This window comes from Lynx rufus, unplaced genomic scaffold, assembly GCF_022079265.1.
Source record: "Lynx rufus isolate CCGP_SWC_20201006 ecotype Redwood Valley unplaced genomic scaffold, mLynRuf1.p SCAF_1, whole genome shotgun sequence".
Lineage (NCBI taxonomy): Eukaryota > Metazoa > Chordata > Mammalia > Carnivora > Felidae > Lynx > Lynx rufus.
This window is the reverse complement of record NW_025814823.1, coordinates 91,650,270-91,666,495: the sequence shown is the minus strand read 5'-3', so window position 1 is coordinate 91,666,495 and position 16,226 is coordinate 91,650,270. Positions and strand designations below refer to the sequence as shown.

General features: G+C 49.4%; 1 protein-coding gene across 1 annotated transcript in view; it reads right to left on the bottom strand.

Annotated features, from left to right (window-relative positions):
• Window positions 1–15,532, bottom strand: part of COL23A1 (collagen type XXIII alpha 1 chain) — a 350,552-nt gene extending 335,020 nt beyond the window's left edge. Inside the window, exon 1 of the mRNA XM_047092393.1 lies at window positions 15,242–15,532. Coding sequence (XP_046948349.1) covers window positions 15,242–15,532 — 291 coding nt within the window. The remainder of the gene's footprint in view (window positions 1–15,241) is intronic.
• Window positions 15,533–16,226: the final 694 nt, after the last annotated feature.

The window sequence follows — 16,226 nt, the reverse complement described above, 5'->3', positions numbered from 1 at the left end:
CTTCGACTGAGGTCTCGCAGCTCGTGGGTTTGAGTGCCACATCAGGCTCTGTGCTGACAGCTCAGAGCCTAGAGCCTGCTTCCCATTCTGTGTCTCCGGTTCTCTCTGCCCCTCCCCCATGCTTGCTCACACGCGGGTGCTCACTCTCTCTCAAAAATAAGTAAACATTTTTTAAACAAATTTTAGAAAAAGAAATTACCAGCAGGAAAATAGGCCCCATAAGGGGCAGAAAAAAAATTAGTTAACTGAAACGAACCCAAAACTGACATAGATGTTAGAATTATCCCACAAAGACTATAAAACAAAAATTATAACTATGTGGTACATGTTCAGAGAGTTAAGCAGAGGCATCAAAGAAATCAAAATCTCTAAACTGAAATTCTAGAGTTGAAAACTACCATGTCTGAGGTGAAAAACAGGGCAGGGGGGATTAAGGACAAGATTAGACACTGAAGAAGAGAAGATTAGTGAACCTGAACACAGCAGGAGAAATTATCCAAAATGGACAGAGAGAAAGAATTTTAAAAAAGAAAGGAAGAAAAGAAAAGAAAAGAAAAGAAAAGAAAAGAAAAGAAAAGAGAAAAGAGAAGAAAAAAGAAGAGTATCAGTGAACTCTGGGTCTCCTAATGCACATGTAAGTGGAGTCCCCAAATTGGGGGACAGAAAAAGTAAGACAGAAAAAAGTATTTGAAGAAATGATGGCCACAACATTTTTCAAAGTTTGATGAAAACTATAAACCCACAGATCCAAGAATCTCAGTGAAACTCAAGCACAATAAACACAAAGAAAAGGACACCAAAGCATATCACATTTGAATTGCTTAAACCAGTGATCACGAGAAAATGTCAAAAGCAGCCAGAGGTAAAAGGGCAAATTATGTGGATAAACAGAACTCACATTCTGTTTATGCTGCTAGTGGGAATATAAAATGATACAATGGCTTTCAACAAGAGTTGGGCAGCTTCTTGAAAAGTTAATCTCGTAGGGCGCCTGCGTGGTTCACTCTGTTGAGCGTCCAACTCTCGATTTCAGCTCAGGTCATGATCTCACAGTTCCTGGGATTGAGCCCCGCCTCAGGGTCTGCACTGAAACCGCAGAGTCTGCTTGATATTCTCTCCCTCCCTCTCTCTCTCTGCCCCTCCCCACCTCAAAATACACAAACTTAAAAAAAAAAAAGTTAATCCTACACCTATCAGATGATCAACTACTTCATTCCAAGGTACTTACACCCAAGAGACATGAAAGAGCATGTCCATACAAAGACTTGTACACAAATGTTAATAAAGCAGCTTTATTTGTAATAGCTCCAAACGAGGAACAAACCCAAATATCCATTAACAGGTGAGTGGATAAACAAATTATGCTTTATCTATATAATGAAATAACACTTGGTAATGAAAAAGAATGAAATGATAATACATGCAAAACTATCAATGAATCTCTCAATAATTATACTGATTGAAGGAAACCAAAGAGCAACCCACACACAACCAAAGAGCAAATATTGTATAATTCTATTCATATAAAAATCCCCCCCAAAAAAAAGACTAATCAATAACAAGAGAAATCAGCAATACCTGAGTGGCAGGTGGGAAGGGACAGAAGTCAAGGGGGCAGAGGAAGCTTTGAGGGTGATGGATATGTTCACTACCTTGACTGTAGAGATAGTTTCACATATGCACACATACGTCACAAATTATCAAACTGTAACTTTAAAATATTTGGGGGGTGCCTGGGTGGCGCAGTCGGTTAAGCGTCCGACTTCAGCCAGGTCACGATCTCGCGGTCCGTGAATTCGAGCCCCGCGTCAGGCTCTGGGCTGATGGCTCGGAGCCTGGAGCCTGTTTCCGATTCTGTGTCTCCCTCTCTCTCTGCCCCTCCCCCATCCATGCTCTGTCTCTCTCTGTCCCAAAAATAAATAAAAAACGTTGAAAAAAAATAAAAATAAAAAAAATAAAATAAATAAAATATTTGGAGTTCATTATGTGTCAAATAGACCCAAAAAACAAACTAAACTACAAAACACCTGGGTCCCGGTTCCCACAGTCGTGGCTCCCATGGGATGGTAGAGCAGGGGCCCCGGGGTCAAAGGGCATCAATTCACCCCACTGGGCTGCATGGTCCACCCTGGTCGGTGCCAGGTAAACCCCCAGCAGAGTCAAGTGAAGAGCCAGTGAGAGCACCCAGCCCAACCCAGGCATTCGGCAGGAGCTCAGAAATGTTTTCCTAAGGAACATGGGGTTTACTCAGTGACTCCCACTGGCACACTGAGTGACCTCCAAACTGCATGGGCACTCATTTCCATAGGGGTCACTCCTGAGCCCTGAAACACGTTAGCGTGCTTCGAAAGGTTTAGTCTGTAAGCAAGATGCAATTCTTCAGCGATCTTCATTCGTGCTCCCCTTTATGAGTTTTCTTTTCTTTTTTTTTAATGCTTATTTTTGAGAGAGAGAAAGAGAGAGTGAATGGGGAAGTGAAAGAGGGAAACAGAGGATCCGAAGCCAGCTCCGTACTGACAGAAGACAGCCCAAAGCAGGGCTTGAACTCTCAAACCATGAGATCATGACCTGAGCCAAAATCAATGCTCAACTGACTGAGCCACCCAGTCATGCCCCCTTGCCCCTCCATTTATGATTTTTCAAAGACCTACATCTCATCCTGTCAGAATCTGCTACGGTTCATCACACGATTCACCATACTGGGCTGACAGAACAAAATCCCATCAGTGGCCCTGGGTAGAGAGTGGATGGTCTCCACCACAGGTTTTGACAGACTGAGGAGAGTCCTCGGGCTGTCCCTGGGCAGAGCCTCCAAGCCTTCCCACACAATGGCAGGTCTTCTCCAGTGACGCCAGGTCACCGAGCCAGGCCCTGCCACAATCCCCACACTGAGGTCACCTGCTTTCGCTGACCCTGACCTCTTGGTCTTGTCCACAGGGAATGCCTACAGTTTACCCTGGCGTGTCATCTGATTAGACAGTGTCTTGGGCTGCCTTGTGTCTTTCCAGAGTCCATATGTTGAGGTCCTAACCTTAATAGCTCAGAATGTGACTGTATTTGGAGACACAATGTTTAAAGAGGTGATTAAGGGGTGCCTGGTGGCTCAGTCAGTTAAGCTTCCCACTCTTAATTTCGGCTCAGGTTATGATCTCACAATTCACTGACAGTGCAAGAGGCTGCTTGGGATTCTCTCTCCCTCTCTCTCTCTGCCCCTCCTCCACTCATGCTCTCCCTCTCCCTCTCTCTCTCTCTCAAAATAAACAAACCTTAAAGAGGTGATTAAGTCAAAAGGAGGTCACTAAGGTGGGCCCTAATCCAATGTGACTGACAGCCTTAATAGAAGAGGAGATTAGGACACTGACACATAGAGGGGAGACAGTGTGAGGACACAGCAAGGGCACAGCCATCTGTAAGCCAAGGAGAGGCATCGGGGGAAGCCAATCCAGCCAACACCTTGACCTCTGGCTTCCAGACTCCAGAACTGTGAGGAAATAAATCTCTGTGGTTTACACCCCCCCTTGACTGGGGTACTTTGTAAAGGCAGCCTGAGCAGACAAAGACAGATGGGGTCTCCCCGAAAGCCCACCCCACCCCGCCTGCCGCCTATGGGGATGGATGGGCAAGGAGGCATCTTGGAGCAAGGGGAGGCTCAAAGGACATGGAGGCCTGACCGCAGAGCTGAGTGAGGTGCTTTCTCCTCATGGGCCCACAGGCCATAGGAGGCATTGAGGGTTGATGGGGAGAGAACCGAACTCCACTGAGAATATCTAGGAAGTGGACAAGAAGAATGAGGAGTGGCCAGGCCTGCCCGAGGCACAGAGGGACAGGACCCAGAGAGACAAAGCATTTCCAGAAGGGCCAGGTGCTAAAGGAAGGGGACAGAAGAAAGCCCATGAAGAAATGATCACAGGACCAGCCAGCTGGGTAGAGGCATCTTCTTCCAGCTTGTTCCCTGGAAGCCAGGCCTAGGTGTGGGCCTCACGACAGGCACAAGGAGGAGGAGGAACCATCCCCAGGAAGGGCCCTGGCACTGGATGTTAATGAACAGTCCTGGCAGCCACCCACCATCAGGATAAGCAAGGCAGGGTGTGGATAGGGGGTGACATGACTTCTCACTCATTGTCGTAGGAAGTGAGTATCACATCATCCTCAGGGAAAGAGTGAAGCAGACACTGTCCCCCTTTTCCTTTTATAAAAATTTTTTTAAGTTTACTTATTTTTGAGAAAGAGAGAAAGAGAGAGAGCACAAACGTGCGAGCCAGAGAGGGGCAGAGAGAGAGGAAGACAGAGGATCTGACATGGGCTCTGTGCTGACAGCAGTGAACCCCATGCAGGGCTTGAACTCACAAACCGTGAAATCATGAAGTCATGAGATCATGAGATCTGAGACCAAGTCGGACACTTACCTATTAAGCTATCCAGACACCCCTGTCACCCTTTTTCCAGAGGAGGAAGTGGAGGTTTGGAAAAGCCAACTCATTGGTCTCCAAGGCACTGCAGTCAGTTGATTTTATTTTTTAATTTTTTTTACATGTTTTTATTTATTTTTGAGAGAGAGACAGAGTGTGAGCTGGGGAGGGGCAGAGAGAGAGGGGGAGACACAGAATCAGAAGCAGGTTCCAGGCTCTGAGCTGTCAGCACAAAGCCTGATGTGGGACTCGAACTTGTGAACCATGAGATCATGACCTGGGCCAAAGTCAGATGCTCAACCGACTAAGCCACCCAGGTGTCCCAACTGCAGCCAGTTTACAGGCATCTCCAGACTCAGACCCAGATCTCACAACGCTGGAGCCCACGGCTTGAGCTGTGAGGGTCCAGTTAAAGGGGCTTTCAGGAGGACCTGAGTGGGACAACCTCTGTGGTGCATATGTGCACACGCACACCCATGTGTATGCACACATAAGCGTTCACATACACACGCATGCATGTGTGCACAGACATGTATGCACGCAAAGGCAGGCACTCACGTGTGTGCACACTCACATGTGTGCACCCTTGCTTTCATGTGCATGTGTACACCCTTGTGCCCTCCAGCCCTCACAGTGGCTTGCCCTCATAGTCCACATACTCCAGCCCAATTGCCAGGTGAACTTGCCCTTCACTGGACTAAGCTACACCACGCAGCTGAAAAGGAGACGCCATGGATGGCCATCGCCATCCCCCAGAAAGGACTGTGAAATGAATGGACAGACTGCGCGTTTTGTGTGATAGTCCTATTGGGAGGCCCGAAGCAGAGGAGGTTTTATTTAAACTGTCCTCTAAAACCCCCAGAAATCACTATAATTGTTTTATGACTTGTTTCACAACTCAAAGTTGGAGGCATAGTCAGTTTTAGAAGCTGAAATTACCCATTTGAAAGCACTTCCCTTCCTTCCAGATTTTGTGGCTACATCAAAAAAAAAAAAAAAGTAAAGATTTTCTCATTTACCAATGTGACTTAAAGCAGATGTGTGTGGGGCCTCTAATCCATCAGGTTAATCACGAGCATTTGGGGGTGTTCGTGCCATATTGCACAACCACATGAACAGACTTATTATTTAAAACGAATTTATTAGGTGTTTGGGGCCCTTCTGCAATGAAAAATCCATATACTAATTTTCGTGAATAATTACGTTTTGATTTTGGTCATCAAATGGGAAATTTTTTTGTTTAAATGAAAAAATCTCATTCTGCTTAAATGAGAAACTGGAAGGAGAAAAAAAGTGGGAATTATGAAGCCAATTCAGTCCTTGCTTTCCTTTAGGAACGAAGTCATTTCCCATCATTGACTGAGAGACTCATGTAAGTTAATACCTTTTTCACTTCTGTCTGGCCTCCCTTGGATGGTGGGATCTCAGCGTTAATTAAAAGGACCATGGGACCTCCTCTTCAATTAGCAAACAGACATACACACTCCTTCTGGATTCAGCCACAGAAAGCCTTCTAATAAGAACAGTTTCAGGATGTATATGACGTCTGGAACACTTTGGATCATATCAGCTCATTTAATCCCCACGGAAACCTTGTGAGGCAAATATTATAATCCCCTGTTTAATAGACGGGCAAACAGAGGTTTAGAAAATCAGTCATTTACCTGAAAGTAACACAGCTGGGAAATGGCAGAGCGGGGATACAACCCGGGTCTACCTAAAGTGAAAGTCTTCCCCCCCCACCCTACAAATAAGTCATGTATGGAGGATGTCTACACTGGCAGAAAAAGTTGCTACTGAACCAAACTCAATTAGTGCTGCCACAGAGTTTGCCATGAGGCTGCGGAAAGGACCCAGGACTTGGGTTCAGACAAACGCTGCCACCTGAGGCCAGTCGCTACCCCTTCTGGAAGGGGTGAAGTGCCCCCCTGACAGGGGGGTGGGGACTGAGATGGGGCTGTTAACAAATGTTGTAAGGGCGGGGCTCCTGGGTGGCTCAGTCGTTAAGCATCTGACTCTTGACCTTAGCTCAGGTCACGATGTCACGGTTGTGCGTGGAGCCCTGCATCCGGCTCTGTGCTGACATGTGGGGCCTGCTGGGGATTCTCTCTCTCTCTCCCTCTCTCTCTGCCCCTCCCTTGCTCTCAAGCTCTTTCTCTCTCTCAAAATAAGTAACTTAATTTTAAAAAAAAGAAAAACCGTGAGGACGTACATGTGAACACTTCTGCCCAGGCTATCCACAAGAGAGGCACTCGGTCATTTCCCCTATAGCCTCTAGGAGCACCCTGACGGGTCTTTCTTTAAAACTACATCTGCAAACCTATTTTTTTCTCCCAATGATTCGTGCTTAGTCCTGAAATATGTTTCCGGACATGCTGAAGGGATGTTTTCTGAGTGCCTGTGTCAACAATTAAAGATTAATCCTGATCCTCCACATGGAGAAAATCGAACAGGGAAGGAGCTGAAGGTCGTGTGTGGCCTCCAGACAGCACTCCCCAAACCGAATTACATTTGTTCACAGAATTAGAAAGAACTCACGCAGACTGAGCGCAGTACCTGGTTTGGCTAAATGCTGCTCAAGAAAGGGGTCTGCACCAAACCAAAAAAATGAGCCTAATTATCAGATGAAATCTTCAGTTTTCAAAATTGCCCTTTGCTTTCAACAACAACAAATCCAACTGAAAATTTAAAAATTCAACCAGGGGCGCCCAGGTGGCTCACTCAATCAAGTGTCCAGCTCTTGATCTCAGCTCAGGTGTTGATCTCAGGGTGCTGAGTTCAAGCCCCGAATTCGGCTCTCTGCTAGGCATGAAGCCCATTTAAAACAAACAAACAAAAAAATGTTTCTTTCAACCAAAAGATAGATTGAATCCACTTTGCCCATCATAAAACTTGAAACATGACTTCACAAGGGTACAGGTTTGGAATACCACAGGAGGATAAATGTGGATTGCCTGGACAAATTTGGATAATCTAAAATCAAAACAAAAAGCAAAGCCCTAAAGATGTTCTTCCTTAGGCAGTTACTTACACCCTAAAGAATAACACAAGTAAGAAACTTGCCCCATGAAACCACTGGCTACACTGTATTCTGTGCCAACAAAAATGTGGGGGAGGCCTCAATTCTCTGTGTTGATAGAAAGATGCAGATTCTGGGGTGCCTGGGGGGGTCAGTGTGTTGAGCGGGGGACTCTCCATTTCAGCTCAGGTCATCATCTCATGGTTCATGTGATAGAGCCCCACGTTAGGCTGTGCGCTGAGCATGCAGCCTGCTTGAGATTCTGTCTCCCTCTGCCCCTATTCCCCACTCATACTCTCTCTCCAAAATGAAAACAAAGGGGTGCCTGGATGGCTCGGTCAGTTGGGCGTCCGACTTTGACTCAGGTCGTGATCTCACGGTTGGTGAGTTCGAGCCCCACATCAGGCTCTGTGCTGACAGCTCAGAGCCTGGAGCCTGCTTCGGCTTCTTTGTCTCCCTCTCTCTCTGCCCCTTCCCCACTTGTGCTCTCTTTCTCTCAAAAATAGATAAACATTAAAATGAAAAAATATATATATTAAAAAAAAGAAATATGCAGAAATATTTGTTAAATATGCATTGACAGGATCAGACGCAGTTGTGAAACATGACCATAACCATTGTGCAGCACCTAGAAAAATGTTTTTGAAGTTTTTGTTTGTTTTTTGGGAGACAGAGACAGCAAGGGTGGGGGAGGGGCAGAGAGAGAGAGAGAGAGAGAGAGAGAGCGAGAATCCCAAGCAGCCTCTGCACTGTCAGCACTAGAGCCCAACATAGGGCTCAAACCCATGAAACCGGGAGATCATGACCTGAACCGAAACCGAGAGTCGGATGCTTAACCGACGGAGCCACCCGGGGGCCCACCTGGAAAAATGTTGATACAAGACTGAAATATATACAAGCAATGTACAAATGGGACACACTCTGTGGTTAGCATTGGGTAGGTGTAAATCTGTCCCAGGATAAGGATTATGCAAAAAGTTAAATAGTTCTTGTTTTAAGGTGGTGGGATTATCAATAACATTAATCATGTTAAATCAACATACTCTTTGGTTATTTTATTTATTTATTTTTTAAAGGGGCACCTGGGTGGCTTGGTCGGTTATGCGTCCGACTTCAGCCCAGGTCATGATCTCACAGTCCGTGAGTTCAAGCCCCGCGTCGGGCTCTGTGCTGACAGCTCAGAGCCTGGAGCCTGTTTCAGATTCTGTGTCTCCCTCTCTCTCTGCCCCTCCCCTGTTCATGCTCTGTCTGTCTCTGTCTCAAAAATAAATAAACGTTAAAAAAATTTTTAAAAAAGAAAAGGAGGAAAAGGAAGGGTAGCCAAGCTGGCAAGCTGTTTCTCTACACTGGGTATAACATCCTATATAAGGAAGTGGCCACAATTCAGCAGCCATGGGAGTTGGAGAGCCAAGGGGCAAAGACAAAAAGGTCTACACCTGCCCTGCAAAGAGCAGGTTTGAAAGAACTCTATTTCCCAGCAACACCTATCAATGACTCATGGTGGGAGTTAGAATTAATCAGGGAGAAGGGAGAAATGTGTAGAAAGCTGGTGAAGGAGAAAGCTACTCTGAAGGTACAGGATTATATCAAAGCCCTGTGCGGCCCTGGAGGTGACAGACAGGGGACAGGGTGCCCAGAGTTCACCCCCTATCTCGTGTTGAAACCTAATCCCCAATGTGATGGTATTAGGAAGTGGGGCCTTTGGGACATGATTAGGACTTAGTGCCCTTATTAAAGGGACCTCAGGGGTGTCTGGGTAGCTCAGTCAGTTGAGCATCCAACTCTTGATCTCGGCTCAGGTCATGATCTCATGGATTTGTGAGTTCAAGCTCGGTGTCAGGCTCTGTGCTGACAGCACAGAGCCTGCTTGGGATTCTCTCTCTCCTCCTTTTCCTCTGCCCCTACCCACTCCCCCTCTCTCTCAATAAATAAATAAATAAACGTTAAAAAAAAGAGAGAGAGAGAACTCAGAGAGCTCCCTTGTCCCTTCTGCTGTGTGAAGACACAGTGAAGACAGCCACCTGTGAACGAGGAAACAAGGGCCCCCACCAGACACTGGATCTTCCAGGGCCTTGATCTTGCACTTCCAGCCTCCAGAACTGTGAGAAAGAAATGTTTGTTTTTAAGCCACTCAGTCCACGGTATTTTGTTATGGCAGCTGGAACAGTCTGAGACAGTGGCCTTCTGACTCCTCATCCAGAGCCTTTCCTCTCCCAAACTGAGGCCCACAAAGCCACCATGGCACATGGTGCCAGGCAAGGCTGTGGCAACCTCCTAGCTGATAAATTCCCTTTTTAACTTAAGCCAGTCGGAGGCAGGGTCGTGTCACACTGCCATGTGAAGGGGCAAGAATCCAAAGACATGTAGAAAGGCTGGATGAGGATGATGCTTGGTGAGGGTAAAAGGGCCATCCTGCCCTGGGGACCACAGTTATAATGGCACACACTCTGGAAGGGAATTTGGGGGCCATGGTGACATACGGCTGCTGAGAAAAGCCAAGGAGACCCATGGCAGTGGGGTAAGGGAGGACAAAGAGGAGAGCTGTTGGGGCACATCTAATGGATACAGGGCTCCATACACAATTTGGGGTGTACTGATCTCCCTGTCCTCGGAACAACCTCTTCCATCTACTGCACGGTGACAGAGGTATCCTCTCCCCTGTGTAAGCTGTGGTGCAGGAAAAGTTGGGAAGCAGAGACTGAAAATGCCTTCCCAGCATGGAGGCCACCCCAGCCAGTCACTCTGGAGTCAAAATGGCATCCACCAAAGGGTTAAAGACCATAAGCACCAAAGAATGGGGTTGTGCCAGAGAGAATTCATGAACACGCCAACCTTGACTTTGACTGTGGCTGGAGGCAGAGCTGGAGACTGAGGGAAACTGAAATTTTGTGGCTGTGGAGTGTCCCCAAAGGAGGTATGGTTATGAAAACTGGTAGGCCAGTGGAGGACCGTTGCCCCCCACCCAAACCCTCCTCTGGGGTAACATTCTACAGCACCCACCTGACACGGTTGGTTGCTCCCCAAAACATTCCCTGTCTTCCTTCCTAACAAAACCACAATTCTGTAATAGTGGCAATGTGCCCAGCCTGTGCCTGGGGAGAAATCAAGATTGGCCGAAGCTGAGGTGCCTGGGAGGCTCAGTCGTTTAAGTGTCTGACTCTTGATTTCGGCTCAGATCATGATCTTATTCATGAGTTCGAGCCCCACATCAGGTTCTGGGCTGATGGTGCTGAGCCTGCTTGGGATTGTTTCTCTCTGCCCCTGCCAACAGGCTCTCTCAAATAAACTTTAAGAAAAAAAAAAAAAAAAAAGATTGGCCACTCCTGTGGCAACCCCATTACCCTTGCCAGTGAAAGGATGATGGCAGTCATGGGCCTTGGCTCTGGTTGGTGGCCACACTGGAAGTCTTCTGAGAGGTACTGGGAGCTTCCCTGCTCTGACTCAAACAAAAGAGAAAGCCTACTGAGAAGATGACTCTTTTTCCTGCTCCCTTCTCTTCTACCTTGGTTACTCTTGTGTGAAGACATATGGTTGGAGCTGCAGCAGCCATCTTGACACCATGAGGAAAAGCCAAGACAATGAATGGCAAACACTGACCTGGCCCCCACTGGTGGCCAAGTCATCGAACTAACTCGGGAACTAACTTCTGGGCATCTCTGGTTATGCAAGGTAATCCAATGACCGAGTTTTTTAAGCGACCACCCTCAAATATTCTGTTACCATCAAGAAGCACACTTACAGACTAACACTTTCCTCTCTATTATTTGCTTGTCAATACAGAGGTTGTTGTGACCCTTAGAAACGAGGGAGCTGAGGGGCGCCTAGGTGGCTCAGTCGGTTAAGTGTCTGACTTGGGCGCAGGTCATGATCTCATGGTTCGTGAGTTCAAGCCCCGCATCGGACTCTGTGCTGACAGCTCAGAGCCTGAAACCTGCTTTGGATTCTGTCTCCCTCTCTCTCTCAAAACTAAACATTAAAAAAAAGTTTAAAAAAGAAAAGAGGGAGTGGCCACCCAGGAAGATGCAGAGGTTAGAGGACACAGCTAGTAAAATGGAACGACTGAAACTCTTCTCTGCCTGCTGGTATCATTCAGTTTACAGACTGCCCAACTTCAGGAGCTGTGCCGCAAATCTTCAAAACCAGAACGTCGAGGTCCGATTCAAACATTTCCAAAATATGTTTGCGAAAGAAATGCCCCCGACGGTTGGCTCGCTCTAAGCACGTTGCTGTTTTATAAAGTTCTCCCAAATTGTTCCCCCACCTCCACCAGAAAGAAAAAGAATGAATAGAGAAAGTGAGCCTGCCAGGAAGTCACTGGGAAGAAATTTTTGAGTTTGAGAGCCAGGAAATGTCAAGGAAACAAACGTAGCTATGATGGACTCTTCATCTCCTGTTGTGCTAGGGGATTCAAAAACTGGATCTTTATTCAAGTGTGCCCCACAGAGCGGTCCCGACAAAGTGACAGGCTGCCGCAGAGGCCGAAAAAGCTACATGTGATTCTGGGTTTTACGGTAATTTAACCAATACGTATAGTCGTTGATGGTAGGAAAGGAAATTGAATTTTACCCAGAGTCTCTGGGTTTTTCTTGTTTTCAAACTGATTGGTCTGGACAATGGAGGACTGGGAGCCAACAATAAATCCATTGTAAGCTGGAAATGGTCTCCTCTGAATACAACTAAATATTTCTTTAATCCTTCCATTAAATTTGTTACTGTAGTATGAAAGCTATTTTATTTACTCTAAAATTCAGGCTGTTGTAATGCTGTAATTATAGGTGTAACCAATGGGGGGTTGGTGACTTAGACAGCCCATTTAAGGCACATTTAATAGCATAATATCAGATGCTTGTTTTCCATTGAATATCTTTGGGTCATAATGAAGATACTATCGTTAATGACTTTTATGTTCTGAAAACCATTTCTTTCATTTTGTACCATGGGAAGGCTCTTTAATAATCCCATGTTAACATGAATATTCCCTTTTTTGCAGCTTCTGTATCTACATTATCAGGCACATCAGCCAGTCCCAACAAAGTTATGTCACAGCTCTGTTCCCAAGGGAACAAAGACATCGGGTTGCATATTAACAGCGGCTTTTGTTGGCTTATTTTTAAATATTTTTCCCTGACATTAAAGTTGTGTGTGGTTGGCAAGGATTTCTCTTCCTCGGTTTGGATGTGGTTTCTGCCTCCGAAACTCTGAAAACAAGCTTGTTGATAAAGGACGAGCTGCAGGCACCCTCGCATACATACCGACTTTAGCACAGGCTTCACTGAAAACAAACCAGAACCAAAAACCACGTTCAAGTCCAAACGCTCTTTCCTTAAGAGATTTGCAGTTCGATATTTTCTTTGCCCTTCATATCTAACGGTTCCAAAAAGTATCTTCACATCTACTTATTCATTTATGTTTATTTTTGAGAGAGAGATAGAGCGTGAGTGGGGGGAGGGGCAGAGAGAGAGGGAGACACAGAATCCGAAGCAGGCTCTAGGCTCTGAGCTGTCAGCACAGAGCCCGACGCGGGACTCGAACCCACGGACCGTGAGATCATGACCTGAGCTGAAGTCGGACGCTTAACCGACTGAGCCACCCAGGTGCCCCCACATCTATTTAAAGCCAATTACCAACTCTTCATTATGTGCCTCCCTCATCTCAGCGAGGGGGTGTAGGTGTTGCCCACCAGGCTGTGGACATTTCCCAGCTGGTGACGTTTGTGAGAAGAATGGCTTTTGGCAGGAACAGACGGATATCCTAGGAAAGAGATGCCCTCCCACAGGGGACCCCCAAACAGCCAGAAGCCCAACTCCAAGTGCATTCATGCCACGGCATCTCTGACAGTCCACCAGCCAGTCTGTGCTCCAAACACATGCACTTTAACTCAAACCTAACCAAACCAAGCATACGTTCACATACATCCTATGCTAACGCCAGCCTGCTGAACGGTATGGCCAACTTCAAGTGCAAATCCCAGGATGTGAAATATTCCCTTTGCCTTTCTAAATCAAGAGCAGAGAGACTGAGAGAGACAGAGACCAACAGAGATAAAGTTCTGCCCAGTAACTACTAGCCCAAGCACTACAGTCCCACCCAGGTAATATCGGTGCCACTGGAGGGAGCAGGATGAAGCCACTGCCTTCTGTCCCCTCAGATCCTTAATCCTCAGAGTTTAGGATTTGTGAGTCCACACTTTTCAGCTGGGGTTGCTTTGTCAGGACATCTGCCCTGTCCCCATTGCCATTAACATGGACACAAATTCATTGGCTGCTTGTACCAGGACTTCTGATTTACTCAATCAGGCCTCCCAGTTTATTTTTCCTAAGAGGGGCCTCCTAGGGGAGAGAACAGCTCCGGTTACTGCACTTACAGATAGAAATTTTACTGGCCCTCCATCAATCAAGTCAACACCCCGGTCTCTAGGGATTTGCCAAAAGAGAATGGGCTGTAATTACGAAACCTTCACCACCAGTTGCCAGTTCCGAAGTCTGCGAGCACGTTCAAGGCAATAATAGGAAATCAATTCATGAAGCAGCAGTTCTGCCCAAAACCATGCTGGAGGAGACAGAAGGCTGGCTTCAATGGAAGGGGCTTAAGAAACAGGTAGGGTGGACTAGGTGTGGTCCAGCCTTCTCCCATTCCCCAAAAGATTCCGAAGGAACTCCTCAAAGGACACGCAGCTCAATGCATTAATGAAGATCACAGCCAGCACGGTTTAGGGGGAATTGGTAGCAGCAGGCCTGGCCTTCCTCTCCCCTACCTTGAAACACTGGGGATTTTCAGGATACAGTGAAGGATGCCCCTCTGGGCACTAGACTTGGGATCCACGTCTCCCAGGAGGAAGAGGGTGGCTCAGGCCACGGAGGTGAGCTCATCCGGAGGACCCCTGGCCAGCCCACCCGCCTGTCTTCAGTTCTACCAGGGTCGGGCACTGGTGGGTGCACAGAACGTGGAGATTTTGATGCACACGACGGATGAGGGTGTTGAGGCCACAGCAGCAACCTTCATAGAAGTGTCGCAGAGTCTCATTCGACACTTCCAACAAGGGCAAGGAAACTCAGGATGTAGCTGCATTCCCCAGGTGGCATCGCTTAAAAGCAGAAACCGGGTGTTTAATTCCCCTCATCCTACCAAGCCGAGGCGGCTGTCGCCTCAGGTTTCCGGGGCACTGAGTACACATTTAAGAGTCCCAGAACACAGCATCTCCAGAATGGAGCTGCTCGGAAACAAACCTTTCTGGGAGAAGGTGTACAGGGAAGGTCCGGCTGACCGGAACCCTCCAAGGGCCCTGGCCCTCGGGTCCGTCTAAGGCTTCCCTCCACCGGGGCCGCCACTTCTCCGAGTACAGCAGCATCGGGACAGTGGCCGCCACCGGAGACGAGTCACCCACCAGGCACTTCCCACACGAGCCTGGTCATTAGCCCGGCACAGAAGAGGAGCCAGGCGCTCACCTCCGGCGGGAAGCGACGGGTCTGAGCGCACACCCCCGTGGACAATCGCCCCCCCCCCCCCGCCCAGGTCTGTCACGATTTCTAAGCCAGTGGTCTTTCCTCTCTCTCCCTCCACACTACTCGCTCCCGAAACAGCCCTTCTGGCTCGCGTTTCCTGCGGCCGCTGCGCCCCGCAACGTGACCCTGCGGCCGGAGCGGAGGCGGCAGGACCCCCTCGGGGACCGGCACCCCCAGCCAGACGCGCAGGCTGCCGGGAGGGACTCACGCACGCAGTGCAGGCGACCGCTCCTCGGGGAGAGACGGCCGCGGTGCCCGCGCCCCGGGCGCACAGACGCTCCCCTGCCGCACGCGCGCCCCGCGCCCCTCACCTCGTGCAGCAGGCGCTCCAGGTGCGGCTCGGCCCAGGCGGCCAGGTCGCCCGGCGGCCCCCCGCGCCGCAGCAGATCCCGCTCCTCCTCGAGCGCCGCCACCCGGCCCTGCAGCGCGGCCGCCTGGGCGCCCAGCAGCAGGCAGGCGGCAGCCGAGCCCACAGAGAGCAGCAGGCACAGCGCGCTCACCGCCCAGGCCCCGGCCGTCGTCGCGGGGTGCCCCCCGCCGACGCAGCCGCCCGCCGGGCCGCCCTTACGCGCGTCGCCGCCGGCGCGCTGGCCCGGGCTCATGGCGCGCTCGTCGCGCGTGGGTCTCCGAGGGGGCGGTGCGCAGCCGCGGGTGCGGGCCCGCGCGCGGGGAGCAGGCGGGAGAGTCCGAGGCACGAGGTCGGCCGCGCGCGGGGCTCGGCCTCGGGGCAGCAGCGGCTCGCGGCGCACGCCCCCCACTCCGCCGCCAGCTCCTCCACAGCGGCCACTTTGGGCAGTTTCCTCTATGCAAATAGATCCTACCAGAAAAGGAGCCGGGACCCACCCAGGGGAGGAGCGGCCCGGCCGGCCCCGCGCGCCGAGGGGCGGGGGAGGGAAGGGAGCTGGCTCTTCCGAGCCCCCCGCGCGCGCCCGGCGGACCCCCGGCGCAGCGCGCACCTCCACCTCACCTGTCCCGGGCGCCCAGCTGCAACCCCACTGCCGCGTGCGCACCTCCGCGACTCCCCAGCCCGAGGTCCCTTGCGGTCCCCAGAGGTCTGCGGTGCGTCCGGAGACTCAGAGCGCCTTCCGCAGCCCACCTCTGGCCCGAGCATCGTTCGTGCCTGGGGGCAATGCCGCTAAAACTTGTGAATTAACCTTTCTGACACTTTTTTAAAAGTTCAGAACTTCAAACCCCGTGGAACTTTGTGAATCTGTCCTGGATGGTGCTTTAGCGCCGCTCCGTGGCCGAATACGATCACTGCGCAATCACACTGAGAGACGCAGTCAAGGTTGCGCT